At 50.4% G+C, this 26,893-nt stretch overlaps 1 protein-coding gene across 2 annotated transcripts; it reads left to right on the top strand.

Moving 5' to 3' along the window:
* The first annotated feature begins 307 nt into the window (after positions 1-307).
* Positions 308-26,047, top strand: ATOH8 (atonal bHLH transcription factor 8). Of its 2 annotated transcripts, none has more exons than XM_063336711.1 (3): positions 308-996; positions 15,009-15,200; positions 24,325-26,047. In XM_063336711.1, the coding sequence occupies exons 1-3, from the start codon at positions 547-549 to the stop codon at positions 24,328-24,330; spliced, it is 648 nt and encodes a 215-aa protein (XP_063192781.1). In that variant the 5' UTR covers positions 308-546; the 3' UTR covers positions 24,331-26,047. The 2 variants fall into 2 exon arrangements, with proteins under 2 accessions (XP_063192781.1, XP_063192780.1); XM_063336710.1 differs by lacking the exon at positions 24,325-26,047 and adding an exon at positions 19,550-24,307.
* The last annotated feature ends 846 nt before the right edge of the window (positions 26,048-26,893 follow it).

The raw sequence follows: 26,893 nt of genomic DNA, 5'->3' as shown, positions 1-26,893 counted from the left end.
GGAGAAGCGGGATGAAGTGGGGCTGGAAACCAAAGCACATCATGGATTTCCCTGGGGAGGTGAAGGGGGCTGGTGGGGGAAGAAAAAAGCGCACGCGGTGGGTCGCGGCGAGTCTCCGGGGGGCAGGATTTCTCTTCCATCGCATGGAAGAACGAGATTAAAGAAGAAAGTGGGAGTGGGGTGGGAGGGGAGGGAAGGGAAGGGGGGGGGGGGGGGGATGAACAAAGGAGATTGGCAGCACAGCTGTTTTGGGAAGAAAAAAAAAAAAAAAAAAGCCAGCCTTCCTGTTTCTTTAAAGCCGCTCATCTGCGCGGCGGGCCGGCTGCCGGCGGTGGGAGGCAGGCTGCGGGGAGCCGCGGACGGACGGACAGACAGACGCAGGGACGGACGGAGCGAGCCGGCCCGCCGGGGCTCCGCTGCCCGCCGCGGCCGAGCGGGCGCAGATGGGCGGCGGCGGCAGCGGGGCGGCGGCGGCAGCAGCAGCAGCAGCGGGAGCGGAGCGGCGGAGCGTCCGCTGCTGAGCGCACCCGCGCAGCGCCCCGCGCCATGCGGAGCACGCCGCTGGCTGGGGGGGAGCCCTGGCCGCGCCTCTGCGCCGCCGAGCTCGGGGGGCTGCGGCGGCTGCGGCGCAAGCAGGGCTGCAAAAGTTTCCGCGTCGAGCTGAAAGTGCTGAGCGGCCGGCGGCCGGGGCTCCGCGCTCCCCCACCGCCGCCGCCCCCCGCCGCCGCCGCCGCCTGGGAGCCGCGCAGCGCCGCGCTCGGCCCCCCCGCCGCCGCCAGCGCCTTCCCCGCCGCCCCGCCGCCGCCGCCGCCCCCCGCCGCCCGCCCGCCGCCGCCGCCGCCGCCCGCCGCCTCCCCGCGCCCGCGGCCGGGCGAGGCGTCCGGCGTCTCGCCGGAGATCAAAGCCCTGCAGCAGACGCGGCGGCTGTTGGCCAACGCCCGGGAGAGGACCCGCGTCCACACCATCAGCGCCGCCTTCGAGGCGCTGCGGAAGCAGGTACCTGCCGCCGGCCGCATCCCTCCCTCCCCCGCCCCGGCCTCATCCCTGGCTGCTGCGGCCCCGCGGGGAGCCGGGGCTCCGCGGGCGGGATGAGGGATGCGGGATGCGAGATGCGTCGCGTGGCACACTGCAGGCACCCCGCACACAGGCGCACCCTCTGCTGTCCCTTTCGGGGACCGCCCGAGGGGCGCTGATGGGTGCGCGGGGAGGGCGCCCGCTCCGCCTTGTGCCTGAGGGCAGGGCAGGTTAAAGGCAGGAGCCTAGAGCAGACGCCTGACAGCAGGGGAAGTCGGTTCAAAATGCCTGGAAGTACCAACCCTAGAACTATGCTAACAATCAAGATAAATAAATAAGGGCTTATAATTTGTTTGCAGTTAGAAACTTTTAGACTCCCCCCACTCCCACCCCACCCTGGAGAGAGAATCGCGTGGAGGGAAAAATATGAAACAAACAGAGAAAGCCCTCCGAGTGAAAACAGAGGGTGGAGAGAGGCCAAGCTGCGAGCTGGGTGATGCTCCTGTACCAAGAGCACGTGTACTCGCTAGCTCTCCTGCTGGGGTGGGCTGCCCCACAGGGATCTCTGGGAATTCGGGCAGCAAAGTGCTCCTGTTGAATTCTGTGCAGGGTGTCTGAACCCTCGGCCCCCTTGGGGTTCCCGCAGCCACCTCTGAAACTTTCATTGTGCCCCATGTCTGCCAGGAATAGGCGAGTTAAGTGGTGGTCCCCTGCCGGTTCGTTTCCCATGATTTTTACTGTAGTGTGTGCTTCAAGTGTGTACGGTGCCGGGCTTTCTTGTTGAGAGGTCTTGAAAATCCTCATGGCTATCTGTGAAGGATAATAGACATGTTCTCACTGCAGAGTGAAGCTTCTGAAAAGTAAATGAAGTTTTGGACACAATCCCTCCATCACCTCCCTGACATGTGGAAGGTGAGGAGAGATAGGGAGAAGCCATACCCCAGCCTTGATGTTTTTATATCTTGCCCACAAGGATAAATCAGTGTCCTGGCCCCTATACTCTGCCCTGTACTTCCCTCTGTGTGTAGGCACCCTGTAACAGCTCACTGATAGACAAAGATGTGCTGTCACACTGTGCAAGCCCAGCTGTCCCGGCTTTTCTGCCTTTCCAGTAAATGCTGATGGGACTATTTCAGGTGTGTAAGAAGGAGGAGGTGCACAGGGCTTGAAGGGCTCTGAGCTGCAGATGAGTCTGTTTGTGAGAGATGCTGAGCATCGCCTCTCTCAGGATGGTCCCTCCAGCCCGGTGGGAGTGCTTGCAGGGGGGTTGACACAGCCACGCTTTTGGCTACCATCTTTCAGACGTTACTTATCCAAGCCATTCCCCAAGTGTGCTCACTTTAGGGCTCAATCCTCTCTCCTGCTTAGGGGAGCTCTGCTTGTTCCCTTCTCCTGTGTGATGCACTTCTCCAGTGCTTCTCAATGACTGCTTTGTGTTGGGTAACTGCATCCCAAGAGTTAATCCTTCCCCGTCATCTGCTTCTGCAAACAGACTTCCAGCACTGACCTCGGTAGGAAGCGCAGGCTGAGACTGGGACTATCTGTCAGGAGGGAATTGCTGATGAGCATCTAAACTAGAGCATTTTTAATCACCACGCGGTGGTGGGATCTGACAGCTTCTGTTATAATCACAGTAATCCAATATTTGCCGGATGCTATCCCTCCGGTGCTGAGAGGCTGCCCCTTGTAGATGCAAACTCCAGACTTGATATATTTTGTTTCTATAAGCTCCTTCCATATCTTGGTTGTTTGGCAACTGTCTGTAGCGCGCCTGGAAGTGTCAGTCTAATTCTCCGTGGACAGACATCTACACCACCAAAACCGCAAGGGGAAGTAGCACTGATTTCCCAAATCACTGGCAATCTTGTTCTAGGCTGAGCCTCAAGCAGAAGTCAGGCAAGCAACAAATTAAAGCCGCACTCTTTTGGGAAATGGGCAACTCTTGAAAAGCCTCAGATTCCTGGCCTTGGCCCTGTCTCCATAAATCATTTCAGCCCTGGACTCAGCTGGGAGCCCAAAGAGCCTGGAGAACAAGTTGCTGTCCTCTCTTCACATGAAAGCTGGTCTCTAGGGTCAGCATGGAAACATACTGGCAGAGCTGTATTCACTCTGTAGAGAGAAAGAAATCATCCTCCGGGAAATGTTTGCTGCGAGGTTTTCCTAGCAATTTGCTGAGGGGTGGGCTGGCTGTCCCGACCATCATTGGATGACATTTGGATTCATTTCTTGTTGGGCTGCCAACGGCGTGCTTGGTGCCATACGTGACATCAGGTGACAGTCAGCTTCATTGCACATATGCGCGGCGCTGGCTTGTCACTCAAATCATTCACACCGGTGCCGGTGGGTGGAGAGGTTTTTGAGGAGCAAGTTTGGATCAGAAGAGGGGACGTTGCTTTCCGTGGTGTCTTGGTCAGCAGGGCTGGGACGCGGGAGTATGGCGAGATGCGTTTGTAGAGGTAAACGCAGCCGGGAGGCTTTCCCTTGCCCCGGGTAAGCGCCGTCTTTTCACATCCCTGAACATACAAAGGGCCCTGTGCAGGAGGCAATCCTTGTGCGCCGTCAGCCGCAGACCTCGCTTTACTTCTTGTTCCTTGGTTAGCCCTCCGTCCCCTCCTTGTCATCACGTATCAGGCTCTTCGGCAGCTGGGAGGCTTTTCCTGAGGCCCTGAAACCGATACCTCCCCGCAGACGGGCGGGCGAGGAGCACGGGAGAGTGCTGTGTGCTCGCACGCAGCCAGCCCCTGCCCCGTGCTCCTTTGGGAAGGGGTCGGGTGCTGGATGTGGAGCCCTCGCTCAGCCACCGGTACCCAGCACCCACACAGGTGTTGTCCCCTTACCCACCCTGTTCGGATGTGAAGGGCTGGAGATACCCATCCTTGCTGTCATGCATGAGATAAAACTCCAATGTTTGCAGGATCAGGCCCACCACGGCCACGCCGTAGGGAGCGCGTCAATGCGTGGTGAGGAGGAGGAGGAGGAGGAGGAGAAAGGGGAAGCCATGCCTCTCTGCAGGACACGCTCCCCGTCTCGGCAGCCCACCCGAGGGCGAGCGACTGGCACGCAGTGTGCTGGGCAGATGGGCTGACAGCGGCGTCCCTGCGCTCCGCAGCTGTGTACATATGGCACACATGTTTCGGCTTGTGTCGGCTAGCTTTCCAGATGGCAGGAAGGGGTGGGTTTTGGGTTTTTTTCACCAGTTCTTGGTGGAGGAAGAACCGACCACAGTTGTTTCACATAAGGAGAGGCTTATCCAGGCATGTCCCTGGCTCGCCTCTGAGGCCAGGGCCCCCTCAAAGGTGGGAGGTAGGTGGGTAGCTGCTGGCTCTGGGAAGCTGCCTGCTGTTGGGAGAGATGTGTCATTGCCGTTGTGCTCGCCCCTTGGTGTCATGGCCACCAGGAATGAGGATCTCGCTCCCTCTCTCTGTATCAAGCTGCTGCCTTCACCATAGGGCCATAACACTGAAGTGGGACTGAGGAGTAGGTGCTCCTCAGATACAGCTCCTTCTCCGTAGTCTTCACACTTGTGATCTTCAGCTACTCAGTCCGGAAGAGATTTTCCCTGCTCAGTCCTCCAAGCATCATTTGTCCAAGTGATCCTTCCACTGATGATGGACTCCTGTAGCTAACAGCATAGCTCTCCATGGAAAACACTCACCTGCTCTAAAACACTTTCAGATGGTGGAGATACTTCTGCTATACTTTGTGTTCCCTCTGCTGCTGCCTTTCTGGGTGTCCCTCCTGGGTGCTGCTCCTATCCCCATGGAGGGGCAGCTGCTCCAGGACCCCCCATAAGTGACATGCTGGGTTGTCACTTCCCATCCTTTTTCTCTCTCTCTCCCTGCCGTTGTGGGTGGTCAACGAACCCAAAGATCCCCGATGCAGACAGAGACGCAGCACTGAGTTCACAAGAACCTAAGGTCATCTCCTCCTCCATCTAAAGTGCCCTTGTGCTGGTGGATGTTCCAGTTCATGAAGTAGTGCAGCTGTTCAGAGGAGACAAGATGCAACAGCACCACTGCACAGCTTCAGAGCAACTGCTGTCTAGGCCACACCACAGTTGCTAGCAACGCTGGCTCCTTTTTTTGTCTGTAAATTTCTTTTAGCAGCAAGAGTCTTTTACTCCAGCACATCCCAAGTGTGAAACTGAACCATCTTAGTGTTTATTACAGCATGGGCTTAGCCACCAGATTTGCTCCTGGAGGCCTTGGCCAGGAGGAAATGGTGCTCTCCACCATTAGGTTGCAGCGGGTACCCAAGCAAACCAACTCCCACCAATATATTGCGCTTGCAGGAGTTGCAATCGAGCTTCTCAGCTGTGCTGACAGACCCTAAGGTGGCAGCAAACTCTCCCTCGATGGACGGAGACAACCACAGCAGCCTTCCTGATCTGGAGCCTGCCTAGGCTTGCACATCTGGTTTCTCTCTGGAGCACTGCTGTCCAGCTCCTCCTCGAGAAAGCAACACATCGAGCCGCAGCGAGCTAGACTCTGCGCCGGGAGCAAATGTGTCCACAGACATTTATTTTTCCCTTGAAGTATATTGGCGTTTTTCTAAATCTTTTCACCACTGCATTACCAGGGCGCTCTCTGCCTTAGCAGCTGACAGCCTCGCTCTCCACACTCATGTGGGTTTTGAGGATATTTTAGGGTTTTATAGGGCTTTTTAGCTGTTGGAGTGGAGGTTTTTTCCCCCCACTAGCATCCTTTCACTTTTTGCTGCCAGTATGCACATGGCTGCTGTGGCTTGTTGTTAAATCAGTGCAGAAGAGACCCCGCTTGCTCCCATCGGGAGCGTGGTGGGACATCAGGAGCGGCAGCCTCAAGGCCACGGCAGGAGGTTGCGTTGCTGTGGGGTGGCATGGGGGCGAGCTGTCTGCAGGGGTTTGAAGGGACAAGCCAGGCACTAAATGCAGGCAGGACCTGCGGCTTGAGCAGTGCCTTAGCCACAAGCCAGTGGAGGCTGGGACTATTCTGGGGATGCATCATTACATGCCCACCCTCCTCATGTGTCATCCCAAAGGCAGCTGTGGTTTGTCACCTCTGCAGGCGGGACACCGTATGCGACCAGTGTCGCTGGCGTGTCCTTATTGCGTGGTGGGGAGGCTGAGAGCTTTCCTCCATCACCTGCTGACATCTCTCAGCCCTATTCGCAGTGATTCATTCCCCCCGTGATGCCACCAGCAGGAAACCCTGGGATGCCTTAAAACCCAGCTCCTGAAGACAAACCGCCCGTTGAGCTCCCTGGGGGTGGCAGCTGGACAGGAAGGTTTGGCCCTGCTCCATGGTGGCAGTTGGAGAGATGCTGCCGGGCTTCGGGAGAGCCGGAGCATCCTCCACACGTTGCTCGCAACGTGCGGTGCCACCGCTGTGCATTGTCATCAAACAGCACAGCATTAACCGGAGCATCTCGGTGGTTTGAGCCAGTCCGGAGTGATGCTTACAGTTATTTAGAGCCCAGCTGGGGCAGAGCGGGGCAGCACTGTGGTTTAACAGCTAAAGAAGATGACAAAACACTGGCCTGAAGCAACACAAGCGGAGAGAAAATAAGGGAGAAACCAGACAAAAGGACAAAAATCCTGAAAACAATGACTGTGTGTCACCAAGAACAGGGCTTGTTTGCTCCCTTGGCTGCTGTCTAACTGATTTTATCCTCTGCTACAAATCCCGCTCCTGTCGGGAGGTATTTGCTTTGCCTGCTGCAGCCACCCCAAGTTAACCTCTGTGTTTTCTTACGGCTCCCACTGAAATCGGAGGAAAGAGTCTGCTTTTCTCTGTCGGGCTTTGAATCCAGCTTCCGCTCCCTGCCTTAATCCGCTCTCAAATTCCTCTCCGGGCTGCAGTCCCCATGGTGGGGAGGTGGGACGCTTTAGTGGTACCTTGCAGAGAGCACCCTGGGCTCTTTGTTCCCAACCTGCATCTCCTTCAGTCCATGCCATGTGTGTTCACAAAGTGATATATCCCACCCCAGTCCCAGTTTGCACTGTCCCCTGTGCCAAGCAGGGATGCAGGGATGCATGTGCTGTGGGAAGGCTGGGCTCCTTGCAGCTGGCCTGGGCAGGGCAGCTTCTGGGTCTAAACAGTGATAGCAAAGGAGTGGAAAACCTGTGATGTCCAGCAGTGGCTGGTGACTAAAGAATCGCCAAGGCCAAGTTGGGCCTGGTGTAATTCCATTAGCTTTGGTGGAGCTTGTTCTCCTGTTCCCCAGGTGAATTGGATCAATTGGACCTCAGAGATGGGGATGACCACTAAGAAAATGTCACCCGAAAAAGTGTTTCCCCACTGTAGTGCTTGAGGGTAGCCCCTTCTAGAGGAGATTTTCTGTGCCCAATGGCCCTGGGATTTCTCCTGTGATACCCCAGGAGTCCTCTCTGTAGTTCCTATTCTGGGAGGTGGTTCAAAGAGCCTGCAATAAGGTAAGAGCTTTGCTGCAGCCCGACAATGTGTTGTTTTTCACACATGATACTGAGAGTTTGTGTTGCATGCCCTGAGGATATGCAGGAGGCTTTGAGGGTGCAAAACGTCTAGGGATAGTGCAGGAGGACTGTCCAAAACGGAGCGGAGCCAGGCCTGGGGCAGCATTAACTAGACTGCCGTTTGGAAGAGATCCCTGGGGTGAACTCACCCAGCACCACACCTAGGTTTTGTTTGGAGGAAGCCAATTCATTCGCTCCAAGGAGTGAACTCATGTTTCTGCAATGTGAGCGATGGGGGAGCCAGGAGCTGGGAGGGAACCGGGAGCTGGGTTATTTGACAGCGTGGACCCACCCGAGAGGCGAAGGCGCCTCGGTCGGAACTAGTGCTCCCGCCGGAGCGATGCTGCTTTTGTTCTTGTTGGCATTTTTAAGCTAGGTTTGGTCCCTGGCTGGATGCTTCGCTGCCTGTGGCGAGGCAAGGATGAGGCTTTCTTTCAAGCTGCTGTGATTGCTTTGCTAGCACGGGGCTGCCCGTTCTGCTGCAAGTCTGGTGGCAGAGAAACAAAAGCCTCCCACACCCGTGGTATGAAATAGCTACCCGTTGCTGGCCAAAATAGAGCTCTGCGGAGCATCTGACACCGTGACACCCACAGATGGTGGAGGGAGGTGATTCTGCCCCTCTACCGGGCAATACTGCGTCCAGCTCTGGAGCCCTCAGCACAGGAAAGACATGGACCTGCTGGAGCAGGTCCACAGGAGGGCCACAAAAATGCTCAGAGGGATGGAGCACTTTTCCCATGAAGAACGGTCGTGAGAGTTGTGAAAGAGAAGAGAAAGCTCCAGGGACATCTTAATGAGGGCCGTCAACACTTAAAGGGGCATATAAGAAAGATGGGGACAAACATTTTAGTAGGGTTTGTTGCGATAGGACAAGGATTAATGGTTTTAAATTAAAAGAGAGTGGATTCAGACTAGATAGAAGGAAGACATTTTTTACGATGAGGGTGATGAAACACTGGACTGGGTTGCCCAGAGAGGTGGTAGACGCGCCATCCCTGGAAACATTCAAGGTCAGGTTGGACGGGGCTCTGAGCAACCTGATCTAATTGGAGATGTCCCTGCTCATTGCACGGGCTTTGAACTAGGTGACCTGTAAAGGGATGGGTTGGAAGGGATCCAACCCAAACCATTCTATGATTCTATGATATCAGCTGCACCCAAGCCACAGACAGCTTCAAAAACTCAGTGACGGCACCATTTTGAATGCGTGCACAAGCCAAAGCCCTGCAGAAACACATGCAACATATTCCTCTCTGCCTCTCTGGTAGCTGTAAGTTGCTTGGTGGTTCTGAACCACACACTGCGGTTCTCCTGGGTCCTAAGTTCAGGCACTCCATGGAAGTTGTCTGCTTCTATGGTGCTGTTACTGCAATTGCCAGATCCACCCACTGATAACCAACTGCACTGAAGGGGTTTGACAGGACTGTTGAAAGGACGCCCCAGCAGTGCTTGCAGGCTTTTCCATCATACAGCTGTACAAATCATCGTCGTCCCCCTCGGACAATAGGAAGACTCAGGGCATGTATCTGTCAAGAGCAAGGTAGGGAAGCCAAGTCCTTTCCTGGTGAATCTGGACACACCAACTGGCACATCAATCAACGGGTCCTCCAAGAAGTGGAAGGACCCATATGTGTTCACCTCCCCCCTGGAACTGGGTGGAACGAAAAAGGCTGGCACCAAACCCTTCCCAAACATGCTCTACAATGTAACATATCTTGAAACAAGGAATGGTCTTCTGGACAAGGCCTTCAGCTTGTTAAGGCTGTTATAGAATCACAGAATGGTGACGTTGGAAGGGATCCTTAAAGATCAGCTAGTCCAACCTCCCAGTGTGGGCAGGGCTGTCTGTCACGGGATCGGGTTGCTCAAAGCCCCATCCAGCCTGACCTTGAACACTTCCAATGGTGGGGCATCCACAACTTCTCAGCTCCTCCTCCCAGTAGCTCCACAGACACTAGTCGTGGAGGTACTTTGGGATGGTGAGAGAGGTCTCCCCTGTGCTCGGGACCGACGAGCAAGGAACACCAGCAGTCCTGTGGCCCCAACCTGCTGCCTTTCCCCTGAGGTGCCTTAACCCCAGGAAATGTCTGACTCAAGCTGGGGTGGAAGGAGAGATGTACAAAAGCCAGAACTATTAAGCACTGGACATTTATATGAACCTTCTGGAAATATTTTTGGCAGGAGGCACAGCACAAACAATGAGACAGTGCAGTTGCGCTGTGTGTTCGGATGCGGGGAAGAGGCAGCCAAATGCTTTCTCGGGGCGGGGGCTGGTGTGTTTTAACTCCCAGCATAAAAATAAACCAGATGAATTAGCAGACAGGTAAATTCAGCCGCTTATTATGGCATGTTGTGGAGGAGCTAGCTGTCAGGAGGGCTTAGCTTACGCTGCATCGCAAACACGGACATCTCTCTGCCTTGGAGCCAACCTGTCTTCCCTGCCGTACCCGGGGGGGGGGGGGCAAATTCTGCCCTGCATGACCTTCACGTGGAGGGGATCTGTGTAAGTCTGTGCTGCTGAGTCCCGTTTCTAGCACGGTAGCAGAGAGGTCTGGACCTCCAGCACTCAATGCTCTTCTTTCTTCCAGTGTTTTCATGCAGCGTAAAAGCAGAGTGGACTTGGCTTTACAGACATTATCTGTACAAGTCCAGAGGGTGTTTATAGGAATTGTATCTAATTGATAAGGACAGAGCGACCCAGCCAGAAGCTCAATAGTATGAACTGGCTTAATGCTTCTAAAGTCCATGGGTTGTTCCCCACAGACCCATCATGGTGAAGATATCCTTCACCCTCATATGGTAGGGGTGGTTATTGTACCCTCTCACCCATCTTTTTCTCTAGTTGTTCCCTGCCTCATCCTGCAGTCGCCTCTCCTGTGCCCTAGGTGAGAATCGGCTCCAAGACCTTGTCTTTGGTGGATGACAGTGACCCTCTGGGGAGCTGCAGTGGAGCCTTGCCTTCCTCGAGAGGGCTGGCTGCGGGCCGAGCACTGCTCCGGTCAAGTGCGCGACAGACTTCCCACGGACTTCAAAGGGAGCATCTTTGGTCTTCCAAGGGCGCTGCCTCTGAATCGCAGACGTCAAGGATGGAGAAGACCTGTTAGGTCATATCCCGTCCTATCTTCCTGCCAAAGAAGGGCTCTTCTGCACAGGAATATGTCTCAAGAACGTTCATCTTGCTACTGCCAGCCTGGAGATCACTGATAACACCCATGAGACTCTGCAGAGCCTTTCGCAAATACAACCAACAAACATCCTCTGGCTGAAGCTCTGGTTCCTGCTGGTCCCAGCCCACTGCTGTGCCGGTCTCCCGAAGCCGAGGATGGTGACATTATCCTTTCCTTTCTAGCAGACAGCTGCATTCCTTCGGATCAGTGTGAAATTTCAGTTGCAGTTCCTTCCTAATTCCTTTTAATCATCGCAAATATTGCAGGCAAGATGGTGAGCCGCGCTGCCGCTCGGCAGAAATCAGTGAGGTCAGATAAGGGAAATATTTTCATTAACTGCACGAGAACTTGAGCTCTCCCCTGGCTCCCCCTGGCTCTGGATGGACCTGCTCAGCTCCTGTCTTCACAGCTCTCCCACCAAAGGACTGATGTCTGTTCGGCTCAGGCATGATGAGCAAGAAGGTGGCAGAAGGAGAGGGCTTGGTGCTCACCAGGAGCATGACGGATGCCCGCTCCCGTTACCTCCTGCCAAAAATCTGTGTAGCGCAGATCCCATGGGAGCTGCGGGGGTTACGCCTGCATGGCCACACCAGCATCAGGCACATTTCCCATTTCTAAGGTGCTTACTCCGTTTTGGGTTGGATTTTGGAGATTTCTTGGCATCCAAGTGTGTCATCAACACCCTTCACTCTATCTCGTGCAAATCTGTCCCCTCTTCTCTGCTGGCTTTATGTTAAAGAAGGGATAAAACCAAAGTTCACTTTCTTCCCTGCCGCCCCCCCCCCCACACACCCATCCCTGCTTGGGGAAGCTTTGGATCTGAACTAAAAGTGGCTCATTCCTCTCTCAATTTCCCATGTTTAATTCAAAAGGAAACATTAAAATGGCAGGAGCTGAGCCAAGATAGGGAGGGTTCCTGCAAAACAGTTATTCTAACACTGTTACCATGGCAAAAACTCTTATCTCCTAATGTTGGTGCCCCGCACCCATCCCAGTGGTATCTGAGCTGCTCAAGGTGAAACTCTTCCCCTGTACATACAGCTCCAGTTTGGACTTTGCTCCAGCGTGTGGGAAAAGTGTTGTGTAATCCCAGTCGAGGGTTTTGTCAACTGTGTTAGTTCTGAGATCTTTCTTGGAATTTGTAGCAAACACGTCCTACAAAACAGTTTGGTTTTTATTTTGTTTCTTCTTCTTTTTTTTTTTTTTAAATAAAAACACAAAAGAAAGAGCAAAACAGATGAGGAGAAAAGACATTAGCCTGCCTTCTTGTGTTGTAACTGGACAGCGTCTGTTCATCAGCCTCAAGGATTTCGTGGTCTATTTTACTTCCACTCGATTTAACTTCCTTCTTGCTCTAATTCTGAAATTATTCCCACATTTCACTGAATCCTTCCATTTTAGTTTCCATCTTGCTTTGGTCTTTTGCGCCGCTGTTTGATCTAGGATCTCCACTGTTCTTGTTACATCGGCGTCAAAAGAGACTTGGGTGGTTTTGCTGCCCAAAGCTCTTGCTTTCAAAATAACTCTCAGCTTATTGCATCTGGGGGCCAGGTATTAGGGTCTGAGGGCAAGCGCTGTTGGCGGGTTCATAAAGCCGGCAAAGAACTCCAGGCGAGGATTTGGAGAGAGATTTTCTAGTGTAAGAAGAGGCCCTTTGTGCCACCAGATTCCAGCCATTTCCAGCAACCCCTCTGATTTACACTGGAGTGACGGGGACAACACTTAGCCTTGCCTTTTCCTTGACTGCCAGCTTTGCAAAGAGGGTCTTGCAGGGTGTATCTCAAATCCCGTGTGACGCCTAGTGCTGGTTCCAGCAGGAGGGGTCTGGAAGTGGCTCTGTCCCTTTTGGGTTTCTGTTACCAGCAGAGAAGTTTCTGTTCTGTGCAACTGCTACCGGAGGTCAATGCCGCGGTGGCAGCGGGTGTTCCCAGGGAATAAAAAGATTCCCTGCCTCCTCAGGGGTATCAGTAGCAGATGATGTGTATAGAAAAACTATGAAAGGTTTGACTTGCTTCTGGAGAGGTTGGATACTGCTGGACACCTCAGCTGTATCATACAAGCCAAACGGCCCATAGGGTTAAGAGCATTAAAATCCACGTGCTTGTGGATAAGGGTGATCCAGCTGATTGTTGTTGGCCTGGATTTCCATAAGTAGCATGTCAGAGCTCCTCCTAAGCAGTGCAATAGGAAGTTTCTTGGCAATACTCCAGAAAAAAGTACTGATATTTGCTAAAGGTAGCAAAGATAAGAAGAATTACAGAGAGACCTTATGACTCTGAGTGACTAGGTAATAATACGGCAGATGAAATAAATACAATGTAGATAAAGTGATGCATACGGGAAAAACCATACCAGATTCCACGTGTGAAATGATAGACCCTGAGCTGACCATTATCTCAGAGAAAAGAGACCTCAGGGTTTCTGTAGATGTTTCAGTGGAAGTCTTGGGTCAGTGCCTGGTAGTGTTCACAAATCAAATCAGGAGTTACGAGAAAAGGAATATTAAAGAAAACAGAGAACATAACATAAACATCTGTTAGATAAATACACAGAGCACCCACAACATGAATACTGTGTTTGTTCTGATCGTCTCAGCTCCAAAAGGACTAGGAAGTGTTCAGTGAAGAGCAGCAAGGGTCATGAAAGGTATGGGATGACTTCCACAAAACTGTCTGCTAAGGAGGTTTGATCTTTTTCATCTGGAAAAGAGGCTGAAAAGATGATGGAGGACTAAAAACATGTGTCACACAGAAGGTGAATAAAAATTTGTTGTCCTCTCTTCTAGTACAGGAGCTGGGGAACCACAAGTGAAGACAGTAGGAGCCAAGTTCAAAACAAGCAAAAGGAGGGCAGTGCTATATAGACTGGGGAGAAAACTTTGCAAAAGGATGTTATGGGTGCTCAAAATTGACAGGGGTTCAGCTTACCAGACCAAATTCATGTACGAAAAATCTGTTATGGGTTGCTCAATACGGGGACCGCACATCTAGCTGAGGTCACAGAGCTGACTTTAGTTGGAGCCCGGCAGAATACTCGGGGAAATCCTATATATGTCTGAGCTGTTCTGCTCCTCCTTCGGCATCCGCGTATGGCCGCTGTGGGGTTTGGGAGGGGGTGAACCCATCTTACCTTATGTAAAGTCAGGGACATTACTCCAACGATGAGCCTGGCTTTGTGTCTCTGTGGAGAAAAGAGAAGCTGAGGCATGAGCATGGAAAGAAGCATTAAAAAATCTCCAACCGTAAGCAGAGTGTGGCACCCTAGAGGGATGAGGAGGATGCAGACCCGTACGGAGGTAGATGATAGAGGGGCATTGAGGCATTCCAGTAATTGATGTAGTATGAAAACTTAGATTGACGGGCGGTCAGACAACCTGAGTGGCCAGGATGGATTTCAGATAAACGCCTGGCTCCATTTTCCTGTAGGCGATAGACTCTTTCGCATTGAAGGCTGAATGACCTTTAGCAATTTAGCAAACTAGCGAATGTGGCCCCAAGCCTATTGAACTCAGAAGAAGACCTCTCTTTAAGCTGGACATGTCAAAGTTGTGTGCCTAAAATCGAGCGTATATGTAGTGTTTTGCTGGATGACAATTGAAAAGCAATCAAACCCTCTGCAGCAGGAAATATACTCTTCAGTTGTGTAGACACACACTGTTTAGGTTGAATTGTTTGAATGTTTCACATTACACTAGAAATCTTCAAGGGTAAAGAAATAAATAGGGTAAGATACGGCCAGGGCCCTGAACCAGACTCTGGTTTGGTCTCTTCTGGGAGGTTGAGGTACCGTGACGGGGTGTTTCAGCAGGTGGGAACTACTGTCTCCATGTCCTGCTCCTACAACAGCACCATGTTTTTGCGCAGGCTGGCAGCCATGATTGATGCTGTTTGAGCGCAAAAACACCAGGTTGTGATGTATTTGCTCGTACCTCCCTTATTGCCTTTTTCTGCAAGACCTGCGATGGCATTGGAGCTACTTGCAGGGAGTAAGTTACTCAAGACGAGTAACTGGGTGGCATGGGGCTTGCAGGTTTCCAAGAAAAAAAGGGCCTCCCAGAAGCGAACTGAACATCAGGCAGACATCCCAGGCCATATCCTGCCATCACGTTTTAAGCAGAACTGCCCCGCTGAAATCAAGAGGCTTCGTGCTGCTTTCATCCCCATGGAGATCAGCAGGGGAGTTCTTCTTAAAAACCTGTTGGGACCATATGGCCTTTTATCGCTAGAGTTCCTATTTATGTAAAAAATTGCTAAGAAAATAACCTACAGTTGTTTTTTTCATGCTTCAAGCAAGATATTTTGTTTATCTGGCCTAATTTTTAATTTTTTTTTTTTTTTCCCTGTTACCCTTTCTAGGTTCCCTGCTATTCTTATGGTCAAAAGTTGTCCAAACTGGCCATCTTGAGAATAGCCTGTAACTATATCCTTTCCCTGGCCAGACTAGCAGACCTGGATTACAGCGCTGACCACAGTAACATGAGCTTCTCTGAATGCGTGGAGCAGTGCACTAGGACCTTACAAGCAGAAGGAAGATCTAAAAAAAGGAAGGTATGTTACAGCCACCCCCCCTCGCCCCCCAAATAACGGTAAAAGTTACAAAAGGGAAAAAAAGGAAAAAGGAAACAAACAAAAAAAAAATCCAAAGTGGTTTTCTTCCTTTCTCAACCTCTTGAAATTTTCCCGATTTTTTTTATCCCTTGCCTTTCTCTCTTGCTTTTTCTCCTCCATCCCTCTGATCTTGTAATAACCGCATTCCTCTCTAATCAAAAGCTTTTCTCTCCTCCCCGTCCTCCGCGCCGGGCTCTTCCTCTCGTTAGTCACCCGTCGTGTGTTTTAGCACGAGCATGATCCTATTCGAGTCATTTCGGGACTGTTATTTGTTAAACCAAACCAACCTCGAGTCGCCTTTTGGAGCCCATAAAACACGGTCGCCCGCCTGTGTTTTCTGTTTTGTTTAAGCTAACACTTATCTCTGAGAAAAATCACCCGACAACAAAAAAAAAGTAGCTAATGGAGACGTTGTATGTATAAACACATTAGTAAGATGTATGACCTGAAGGACATGTGGGTATCTTGAGGAAACAACGTTAAATCTAATTACGCCTTGCATTCCTTTAGGTTACTTAACACTGAACCAATTAGGTGAAATCATCGTCAAGCGGCGGGAGGAGGAAGCGGTGCGTTCTGCCAGTTTTCCTCTCAGGGAGTGACGTGGGTGAATTAAAGGAGTGATTGATGTCTTTGTTCGGGCTTTTATGACAAAAAGAGTTTTGTAAACTTGAATTGAACTTCCCCCTGCTTTCTGGGCTTGCTTGTCAGGCGGGATAATAAATCAGTGGGATTTTAATGGATGAATGGGCAGCTAAGCCAGGGAGCAGGCTCCTTCCCCGGTGTCATTAAGGTCTGCCTCCGATTCAGGCAGGTTTCCTCGGTTTTCCTCCTCTTTAGCCCAACAAATCATCCTGCAGAAATCCAGTTTATAAATAAACACAATAGCACACTCCCTGTCGCTTCCTCTCGCTGTCATGGGCCATATTTATGCCCCCGGAGCAGCAGTGCCAGGTGGAGACACGGCACTGCTTGCCCACGGCCGACAGCACCAGCTGAAACTGGGAGATGCTGGGGGAGCTCCTGGGCATGGCCCGAAATTGGGTGTTCAGTGTGGGGTCTGTAGTGCTACAGGCGGGGCTGTGCCAGGGGCACTGATGTGATGCCACCAACTCTAGGGTGAGGTGAGACTTGGGTCTTGGGTACCCTCCCGAAGTCAGGATGGGAGAGAAAAAGAAGATGAGCATCCTTTGGGGGCTTTACCAGATTGCTAGTTGGGTCTTGGGTCCCCTCTCCAAGTTGAGATGGGGGAGAAGAAGAGGATGAGCATCCTTCTTGGGGCTTTAGCAGATTGCTAGTTGGGTCTTGGGTACCCTCCCGAAGTCAGGATGGGGGAGAAAAAGAGGATGAGCATCCTTCTTGGGGCTTCAGCAGATTTCTGGGCTGGTGTTCAGGCTTTGGGTGCCCAATGGACTGAGACCCATTGTCTTGGCTTATGTAAACCAATGTCAGCTTAAAGACAGAAAACATGGAGCCAGATTTCAAATGGCTCCAAATCCCAGGGTGCTCACATCTGAGGGTTAGGGCTCAGCCCATCCTTAATTAAAAAAAAAAACCAAATTAAGAATTAAAAGCCTTCCATTTATGGCATCTTATTCTCTGAAGTTCGCTCCGGAGCGGATGCATGGAGAAAAGCCCCGAGCCCATCGAGAGCGTGTGAACAATGAAACTCTCATGGGGCATTGGCACATCCCACCTCCCAACAAGCCACCACCGATCCACAGAAACAGCATCACCAGGAGAAAATCTGTCTTTTCTCCACATCTTTGAAGGACACCCACCCTAACCCTTCTCCAAAGGCCCTCTCCGAAAAAGCAAGCTGGGCTTTGTACCTGAGGCAGGGTCTTAGTCCTTGCTCTGCCTTGCTTTTCTTTCTGGAAAGTGTCTTGCAAATGCATTTCTGCTATTTGGGAAAGCCCAAGTTTAGGACAGCCCAAGAGCCTGTGGATGCCCCTGGCTGATAGGTATCATTTTATTTTCAGCAGTATTTGCTCAGGTGATGGCAAGAGCACATTCAGCTGATGATTAAGCTAAAACCAGTAGGTGCCACTAAGTAACAGCAGTAATTACCAATAGATAGGAATGGGGACGCAAAGCCTGGGTTGGGAGGACTCATCTTGGTATCTCCCTTTCTCCTTGAGCCAAGCAAATCGATGTCATTGTGAGCACGAGGGAGGGAAATTATAGATCCGGAGTGGCTGTGCAGGGAAGATCCGAGCTCTGGATGTCAGGTGGTGTGAAGGGATGTCTCTCCTGGGGGGTCTCACGTGGGCGGCTGGATGAGGATACAATGGCTTGGCCCAAAATCACCGCGCCCTCATTAATTTTGAAATAGGCACGTTTTTCTAAGCTGTGTGTGTTTTTAATCAGGTCTCCAAAACCACTGCTAGCTGAGCAGTTCCTCTGAATTATCGACTTTGGGGTGGTTGTTATATTTTTGCTGTTGTTGTTTTTAGATTTCCTTTTTTATTCTCTCTTAAAAAAAAAAAAAATCACAGCAAGCCTGAATGCAGACCTCCACTCCTCAAGCTGTACTGTTGGGTCCACAGCACACTTATCTCCTGTCATCTCAATTTTATTGTGTCTCTGCCTCTATCGCTTGCTCTCTCAGTGCTCCGATTGCAATGTGCTGTGGCACTGTGAGCTTTTAACACAAAAAAGTAGCTGGTTGGAGTTTGTTTTGGCAGGCAAGGGCTCCAGATGTTGCATTTGCTGGATTGTGCGTCGCCGCTTGCTTTGCTTTTGAGGGCGAATTATCTGCTATCCCTAACGTTGGGTTGTTCAGACTTTGCTGTTGCAATATGAAATTTAGTGGATGTTTTTTCCCCCACTTTCTACACCATTTTGTTATTAGAAAAGTTGGCTTTAGCCTCTCAAACTTGACTAGGGAAAAAAAAAAAATCCATCCCCTTTCCAGTCCTAACTACAGTTATATGGTCATTTTAGTTGTTGCAATTGAGACTTGACTGAGGGTGTTTGGTGATGGGAGATCTCATTTATAAGCGGCAAAAGGGGTAATTGAAGGGTTTCAAATGCCTTTTACTTTAAAAAAGAAAGAGCTGCATGAGGGGGTGATGAATTCTGATGAAAGTCTTCATTCTTCTCACAGGTAATTAGCGATAGAACAAGAGGGAGTGGGTTCAAGCTGCAACAGGGTAGGTTTAGACTGGACATTAGGAAAAAATTCTTCACAGAAAGAGTGGTAAGACACTGGAATAGGCCGCCCAGGGAGGTGGTGGAGTCACCATCCCTGAATGTGTTTAAGACTTGTTCAGATGTGGTGTTAGGGGATATGGTGTAGGGGAGAACTTTGTAGAGTGGGGTTGACGGTTGGACTCAATGATCCCAAGGGTCTTTTCCAACCTAAATGATTCTATGACTCTATGATTCTATGATTTTTTAAAGCTGCCTTTTGGTTGGTTATACAAGTGATCTGGACTAAGCCTTGCCCTTTACCGCGCAGGCAAGGGTTGCACCATGTCAGAGATTTGGGTTGCGACACCCTCAGCAGGGCCTTGAGTCCTGCTGGGACCACACTGATGTCCTGGGAGAAGGGGGGGATCTACCTTTGGCTCCAGCCAAGAGCATCCTCTGGCAGCGCTGAGGATGTGACAGTGAAAGGAGGTGGATCAGAAAGGGGAATACAAGTTTTCTGATCCCCGGTGTACGCTACTTCTGCACGGGACGTGATCCTGAGTGGCCAGAGGACACTTGAAAGCCTCTCGCAGATTTTGTAGGGTTTCAGGTCCAGCCTGCTGTTTGCACAGTCTCTTTTTAAAGCCTTTTTCCCCCAGGGCCAAATTCTGGTGCCCCGCAGGAGGGCGGCGTTATGGCTCAAGATAGGATTAGGGCTTCAGGGTGCGTGGCCGGGTGCTCTCCCTGGAGACCAGTGTTTCTGTGGGTGCAGAGCTGTGCACCACAGCCCCCGACACCCCCCAGCCCCGCAGGATCGGGCCCCCAGGGCTGTGGGGCAGACCTAACCTCCCCACCAGACAGCAACACGACGGCCCTTCGGTCTGCGCAGAGCAGGGCCCGACTGCTAACAAAACCCCGTACAGCACACCCAGCACTGAACAGAAAACCCCCAGCGCTAAAAAAAAAAACCAAAAAAACCCAAAAAAACCAAACCCCAAACTTCCATCGCAAGGTTCGTTTTCTTTTCCTTCCCTTCCCCTCTGTACTTTTGGTGAGCCCTTGTGCAAGGCAGCAACATCGCCGCGGCCATGGGAGCTAAGCCGGGAGGGATGGGTGAGGGATTTTTATTTTTTTTTTTTTTTTTTTTTTTTCAGCTTCATCCTCCCCCCGTCCCGGCTCTTCTGGCAGTCGCAGACTCCAGATGTTCGGAGCGCGAGCTGGGAAGTCCTGCTGGCGCCACTTGGGGCAGAGGGCAGGGGAAAGGCACGCGAGCTGGAACCCGGAGTACTCAGTCACTGCAGGACTTGGCGCATTCCCCAGCTCGCTGCTGGCACATTCCCCGGCTCTCTCCTGGCCATCTGTTCCAAAAAAACACTTTCAGAACCTCATCATCACTCAGGATACAACACTGCGAGCAGCTGTTAGCGAGGCAGAAGGAAAAAAAAAAAAAAACACACACACACACACATTTTAAAAAAAAAAAAAAAACCCAACCCCAAACCATGCGAAAGGTCTCTTTGTGAGAGAGGAAACTGGGTTATGAATAACAGGCGAGCAGTTGGAGCTCAATAAAAGTTTTCGGCTGGAATTTAGTTTCTTGTTTTTGTGCCTGTGTGTGTGGATGCGCACAGACGCAAGGAATTAAAAAATTAAAAATGTACGCGCGCGCTCTCTCTCTATATATATATATTGCCTGATAATTAAATGATATAGAAGCATATATAGAATGAAAAGCCACTCTATTTGTTGCAGTCTGCTGCACTAAAATGGCTCACATTATGTATGTAATTATTGCATTATATAAAATAGTTATTGTGGTGTTCTGCCATGCCTTGACGCCGCCTCATTGCTACTTTGCTAAAAGCAGAGCTCCTGCTGTAGGTAGTAACACTTACTCCCATTGAAAAATTCAAAGGAGGGCGTTCTGCAGGCATATTTACTTGCAGGAGCGAACAAGTTAAGGTTTTTTATTATAAAAGAGAAATGGTAGTGGCAGGCTTGATTTGTATTGCTTTGTATTGAAACCGTTCGCTTGGAGCATATTTTTTCTATAACACTGTATCATGACTCGTGATTTATTTAGACAGAGCCCCGAGATAAAGCCACAGCTCCCACCCCCTGGTTTGCACGGATGATCCTGGCTGCCGGAGCTTGCTGTTATTGATCATCTGATATTGATTATTATAACACATTCGGAGCCAGCACAGTAAAAATCTTGATGATCTGCATGGCATTTCTTCCTCGCGGCTTCCCGTCCTGTGTGAGGAGGAGGAGGGGGTGGGTCTGATAATGAGGTTCGACCTCCCTTCCCCTGCAGTTTGACTTAGCAGAGGTTCCTCTTTAAAAATAGCTTCATTTCCCTGCTAGGACTAGCAGGCGAGAGCGGGCAGCCAGCCAGTCTGCTTCCCCACGGCCGCCGGCTCCGCGGGCCCCGGGGAGGAGCTGGACCACAGGAGAGCAGCGACCCGCTCCTGAGCCGTCCGTCCATCCGTCTGCGGGACAGGGGGATGGCAGCATCCCCGGGGAGGCAGCCTGGATCTGCCTGACCATGAGTTGTCCCTGCCCCGTGCTAGCTGAAGGATTATGCACCTGGGGGCAACAGACCTGCTTAAAAATAAGGCGGCCGTAGAGGTGGTGAGGCTGCGTAAGTGCCATGGTGGGTTCCCGCGCTTATTGCTTGCGTTTGATATGTCCCTGCAACCCGAAACAGCAGTTGCAAATGGGGCAGGGCTGCGAGGCTGAGGGCTCGTGATGAGTTCATGAGCAAGTTCACCCAGTGCCGGGCAGGGAGGTGGCGGCAGCAACGTGCATCCCCGAGGGCACTGCACACCCTGCCTTAGCCCGTCGGGGGGTTGAGCATCAGTACCCCAAAGAGCAGGGCCGAAAGCTTTCCCTTGCAAAAGGCATGTGATGAGGGACCCCAGTGTTGCATGGCAGCACCCCAAAACCCGCTTTGCTTTGAGGGGTGTTGGAGCAGCCGCATTGCATCACGCAAAGGCTGGGGCCAGGGATTTGCTCCCACAGTGGGAGTCCCAGTGTAGGCTCCGTTCCCTTTGTAGCAAGGGCATTACCAAGAATAGGGGGAGATCCACCCCACAGATATCAGGTAACTACAGCAAAAGGAAAATGTGAGTAGAAGAGACAGGAGAAGCCCTGGAAAAAAGGCTGACTCAATTCCAGAAGTGCTTTGATTTATAGAGATTGAAATGCTCCAGGATGCTGCAAACTCACCAAGGTCATTGGGCCAGTTGTCAAATTCAAGAGCCGTGGGAGTTCTGATATTATTAGTTTAAAGCAGACCCTGGTTAATAAATCTGTCTTCAGAGCTCCTGGCTGGAGTGGAAAAGGGTGGAGGGGGAAAGAAAAGGAGCCTGTTCCCACCTAACATAACCCATGGCCAGCGTTGGGCAATGCCTGGGGACCGGCCAGGCAGTGCCAGCAGGGTCTGCTGCGCTCCTCCGTTGTGTTGCAGAGGGATCTCGCCATTCCCTTCATTTCCTTTGCCTGGAGGGCACATCACGATTGCCCTTACCTGCCCTTGGCTGATTGGTACATATTTCCTCTTGCCCCAGCCATGACTGATCTTCCCTGATGGGGGGACTTAAGAGCAGAGACCTGCTGCTGAATGAAGCTCCTCTTCCTAAACCCATCCCACTTCCCAAAACCCACCAATGCTTTTTATCAGCATCGAGCACCCTGAGCTAAAGGGTAGGGTCTCTCTGAATGAATGCAGGAGGTGTTAACTGCGATCTCAGCTCCTATTTGTTCCGTGCTTTAAAGACCACGGGAGGCACAGGAGAGGGGACCGGGGGCCCTGTGACTCCGGTGGCTTTGACTTAGGGCAGGAAGCTGCTATTGCCGGGTAATTTGTTCCTGCAGTGGAAAAGATTTTGCTTGCTAAAACTGCTGTTCCAGACGGGAACAGGGAGGATTTGTCTCTCTACTGTCTTTTAATATTAATGAGAGTGGTCATTGCTTCCCTCCTTTTTTCTTCTCTTACATTTTCTTTCCATGTGGGATGAATTAAACAACCGACTTTTCTATTACAGGTTATTAATATATATTATTTATTGTTGGAAAATAATTTTAGGGGGTCCCCAACAGAAGCGTTTGCAATACACAAGGCTGTTTGTCATTCTCCCACCTAACCCTCATTTATTTAAAATCCCAAATCCCAATTAGGGCCTTGAGTTAGGGCAATAGTTGCTGCTTTCTCCTGCTCTGAGCAGCACTAGGTAGTGTTTTACAGTCAGCAGAGACACCTCCCTATTGATAATAATTGCAATAACGAGCTCTGTTTTCAGATTTGGCATGTGCCAGATGCGAAGAGTTTATTATTGCTTATGTAGGAGAACAACCGATGTGGGCTGGGACCGATGGAGTGATGTTTGTCCAGGGACTTTGTTATCACTGGGATGCGCTGGGATGCAGCCAGCCCACAGCTCTGTCCTGTCCTCCCGCAGAGCTGCACGGCCAAATGCCTCCACCACCATATCCAGATGTGCTGACCCCAACTCCAGGAGTCTGGGGTCCAGCAGAGACCAGCATTTCTTGCATGGAGAATGACCTGGGTCCTTTCAGTGAAATACTCTTACTGAGGACAATCCTGATGGTCCTGGGGCTATCCTGTGCTTCACAGGGTCCACACTTTGCAGGAGGGGGTGGCAAGGTAGATTTTGGGTCCCTCTGCCCCTTAGCCTCATGTGGATGCTCAGCTGTGATGGTGGATCTCATTAGGGCAGCTGCCCTAATGATAATTAAAATAAATGATCATTAAAATGAAATAATAAAATAAAATAAAATAAATCAAAACATCAGTATCTTCGTAATATTTTATACCTCAGTGTTACAATATTCAGTAATGGAAAAGAAGAGGCAGTACAGAAACAAAATGGATTGAGGAAAAAAATGTTTTTCAGGCCAAGCGTTAAGGAGTTTGACCTTTTTAAGACTGTCAGAAAGATGGCTGATCTGTCCAGGGAATTGATGACTGTGTCCAAAGGACTTTCAGAGGCCGTACTGCACCCTGAAGGGCTCTTAAATCCACTGGCGAAAAGCAAGAAACGGTGGTTGGATTCGGTAAATGTGATCTCATTTCCAAGTTTCTAATTCCTAAGTTACTTAAAGGAGGATTTAGGAGCCCACGTGATGAAGGCAGTTTGGACAACACCGATGTGATCTCATGAAAGAGCAGGCCCTGAGGATTTTACTCTGTTTTGAACTATGCTAAGGATTGCTTGTGGGATATTCGTGGGGCTTATTTTAAGGCTAAAGGGGGTTTAGATGAGGTTTTCCCTGTCTGAAGCTGCTGTGCTTTGGAGCTGTGCATTTTCCAATGGACTTGGACATAACTCTCTGTAGCCAAATGCAATTACCCAAGTACATCTGCCACGGCCGTGACTGGCAGGGAGATGTGCAGGCACAGGGGACAGGTCGCAGTCCTGCAGGCTGAGAAGCCGTGCACACAGAAAAGTAAATGCAATCACTAAAATACAGAAATAAACCCCATACCCTGCACAAATCCAGCTTGTCCCAACTCCTTTGCTTTCCCTCTCTGATTCTGACATCGGCTTCTGAAGCTGAAAATAGACCCCAAAAGCTGCAGGTCTTGTCAAAAGCAGGTACTTGCCATCACTTCTAATATTTTTTTTTTGCAGCAGGAGCTGGAGCCAGCACCTAATTCTCTGGTTGCGTTTCTTCCCCAAACCTTCCTCATCCACTCTTTGTCGGTCCCTCTGCTCTGTGTGGGCTCTGGCCACCATTGTGGCACCTGCAGGTGGTTGCCCTTGCAAGCCCAACTCTTTGTGGGTTCCTGTGGCCAACAGTTCCTGAAGATACTCCAGCCATGTGTCAACGACGGTCGTTCGTGCAAGGAGCCGCCAGGACACCATGTGTTCACTGTTCTGATGGTGCATCTTTTTCTTTCCAGGAGTAATAACCAGGAAGGGAGGATTCAGAAGAGCTTCCAGCCAGTGTTACATCTGTTCTTGGGAAAGGTTGCACGATCCAGATGAAGACTGCAAGCAGCTTTTTTGCAGAAACCCCTTTTCGAGATAACGATTGGCCAAGGAACTTTCTCAATCTCTGGAACAGAAAGGAAAAAAGGAAAAGAAAAAAAAAAAAGGACAGGGATGCTTCTTATTGTTGTTAAGCCAGCCACCTTTTAGTACGTGCAATTTATTTAGCACTTTTCCCTTTGCTTAACTGGGAAATGTTACCCTCTCAGCTCATGTGTACAGTAATTTGTTGTTGTTGTTGTTGTTGCTGTTGTGCCAAAGATTTGATGGAGCTTCTACACTGTGTCTTATTTTTGCCTTAACGTTAAATCTTTGAGCCAAAGAAAAATCAGAGGTGCCATTCAGATGGTGGCGAGCAGGCCAGCCAGCTCTCAGTGACAAATCTGAATTTCTGAATCCTTCTGTGAGTCGCCTCTTATTTCTCCTGCCCGCACATCTCTGCCTGCAGCCCTGGAGCCAGCTTTCCGTGTGGGCAAGGGCTGAGACAACACCAACTCGTGCTTCGGCGTTCAGGTTTGCTTCTTGCTTTGAGCTACTCTGTAGTTCTGCCTTTTGGGCAATTTCCTGACCTTCCTGCCTGTGCGACAACATCCACAGGGTAGAATACTGACACGAAAGTGAGAGCTGAAACAGGAGCTATGAATTTTTTTTAAAAAAAAACCAAATAAATAAATAAAATTAACTAAGCAAAAGCTAAGTGGCATGTAAAACCAAAAAAAAAAAAAAAAGGAAAAAGGAAATCAAAAGAAAGTTCAGCTAGGCAGAATGAAATTGAAATGCAGCAAAACAATTCAGTGGGTGTTTCAGGTTTGTGAAGTCGTTTTTTTCCGTGGGGTTTTTTTAAAGTGGTCAGAAACCCATGTAATGCAAAAGCATTTGAATCCTATACTGTACCTTTCACTTCAAATTGAAGTAAAAAAAAGAAAAGATTGAGAAACATTTGCTTGGAGTAAGCAGACTTTATAGGTAATGCAGTTTGTATGCAAGACATCTGCTAATGATGAGGGGACAGAGCTCTGTGTTCAAGTTAAAAAAAAAAAAAAAAGGGTTTCCAAACCAAGGAGATTAACATATTTTGTTTCCCACTCAAGGGGAAAGGTTATTTGCGAGGCCAGATTCGCATCCTGGCTACATCAGTGTAGATCAGCTTCCCGGGGGTCTGACTTACTCCAGTCGGAATCCGGCCGGGCATCACCGGGCGTTGGGGCGGGCAAGGGGCTGGGGTGGGCGAGCATGGACGGGCAGGGGAGGGAGAATAGACTCTGTTTTACTGACATGAATACAAAACTTGAACTCCTCAGTGCCTGCCCGTTTATTTCCCAAGCTGAGCAATTGGCTGATGAATGCGGAGTCGGGGAGCTGGTATGCAAAACCTGAGCTCACCAGAGCAAGGACTGGATCTGGGGGGGGAGCCAGGTTGTGCGGTGACAGTCTACTCGCTGCCAGGTCCCCTGGCCCAGGCAAGGATGGGCGAGCTTCCGCTGAGGATGCTCAAGATGTCTTCTACCTGATTTCTGGGACACGCGGGGGACAACTGTATCTAAGCCCCATCCCAGGAACTCATTATACTGCTCATCCCTCCGCCGCCACCGCTGGTCGTTATTAGCAGCCCAATAAAATACATTTTTAGATTGTCATTTGTATTTCTTTATTAAAACACAGTTTTTAACCCTGTCTTTTGTTATGTAAATTAAGGACAGCTTTTTAGCTTTTAACAGGGAAAGGGGCTGCGCTCATGGACCATGGTACCCATGTCAAAGGGTTGGGTTTAAAGTGCATTTGCTTTCAAGAACCAGCAAGCGGCCGGACCTCAGGGTTGTGACCCAGCTGCAGAAAACAATGAGAGAAAGGGAACTGGAAGGCAGTAGGAAAAAAAAACCCACAGCATCACAAGATGACCTAAAGGGGGAAATGCAGGTTTTGTATGAGGCCATGCTGCAATTCTCCTGTCTGGGCTTTGAGCAAGGGTGTTGACAACCCCAGGTTGTCCCCACGCTGGCACACACAGGCTACACCATGTAGCCGGGGGCTAGGGAAATGCTGTGAGCATTTTCTGTCTGTGAGCAGCGCCCAAAATTCACCAAGCATTTTTCATTTCAGAAATACCATCGTATCTTAGTCAAGAGTTGTGCAGTGGCTCTCAGTTCGTGAGAGTTAATAATTATCAGTAAGGCAAGGTCTGCAGGGGGAGTCAGCAATACAATACTGCTGATACTCTTTATTTACCTTTTTCTTTCCTTTTGGTTCCTGTTGATAGATAAGGAATTTGTTGCAAATACGTAAATCACAAGCTGGGCGGCATCATTGAGTTGTAGGTGAGGCTTCAGGTTTTGCAATAGTGTTTGTCTCCCCAAATAGGGAAACATTAACCCTTGGGATCAAGTTGCTTCATTTACAAATTCCTAAATTCACTTTTCTTAAACATTCCCTGCTATTCCCACTCCACTGCTGCCCTCCCGTAAATGCAAGCAGAAAGGTAGC

Source organism: Chroicocephalus ridibundus, chromosome 5 (genome assembly GCF_963924245.1).
Source record: "Chroicocephalus ridibundus chromosome 5, bChrRid1.1, whole genome shotgun sequence".
NCBI classification, from domain to species: Eukaryota; Metazoa; Chordata; class Aves; order Charadriiformes; family Laridae; genus Chroicocephalus; species Chroicocephalus ridibundus.
The sequence above is the reverse complement of the archived record's forward strand: the minus strand, read 5'-3'. Positions and strand labels throughout refer to the sequence as shown.

Bases quoted from the DNA above. Each gene is read 5' to 3' on its own strand.
- ATOH8 (XM_063336710.1), top strand. From the start codon at position 547: ATGCGGAGCACGCCGCTGGCTGGGGGGGAGCCCTGGCCGCGCCTCTGC. The intron at 997-15,008 runs GTACCTGCCGCC...TACCCTTTCTAG, and splicing joins TCGAGGCGCTGCGGAAGCAG to GTTCCCTGCTATTCTTATGG. The intron at 15,201-19,549 runs GTATGTTACAGC...TTTTTTTTTCAG, and splicing joins GAAGATCTAAAAAAAGGAAG to CTTCATCCTCCCCCCGTCCC.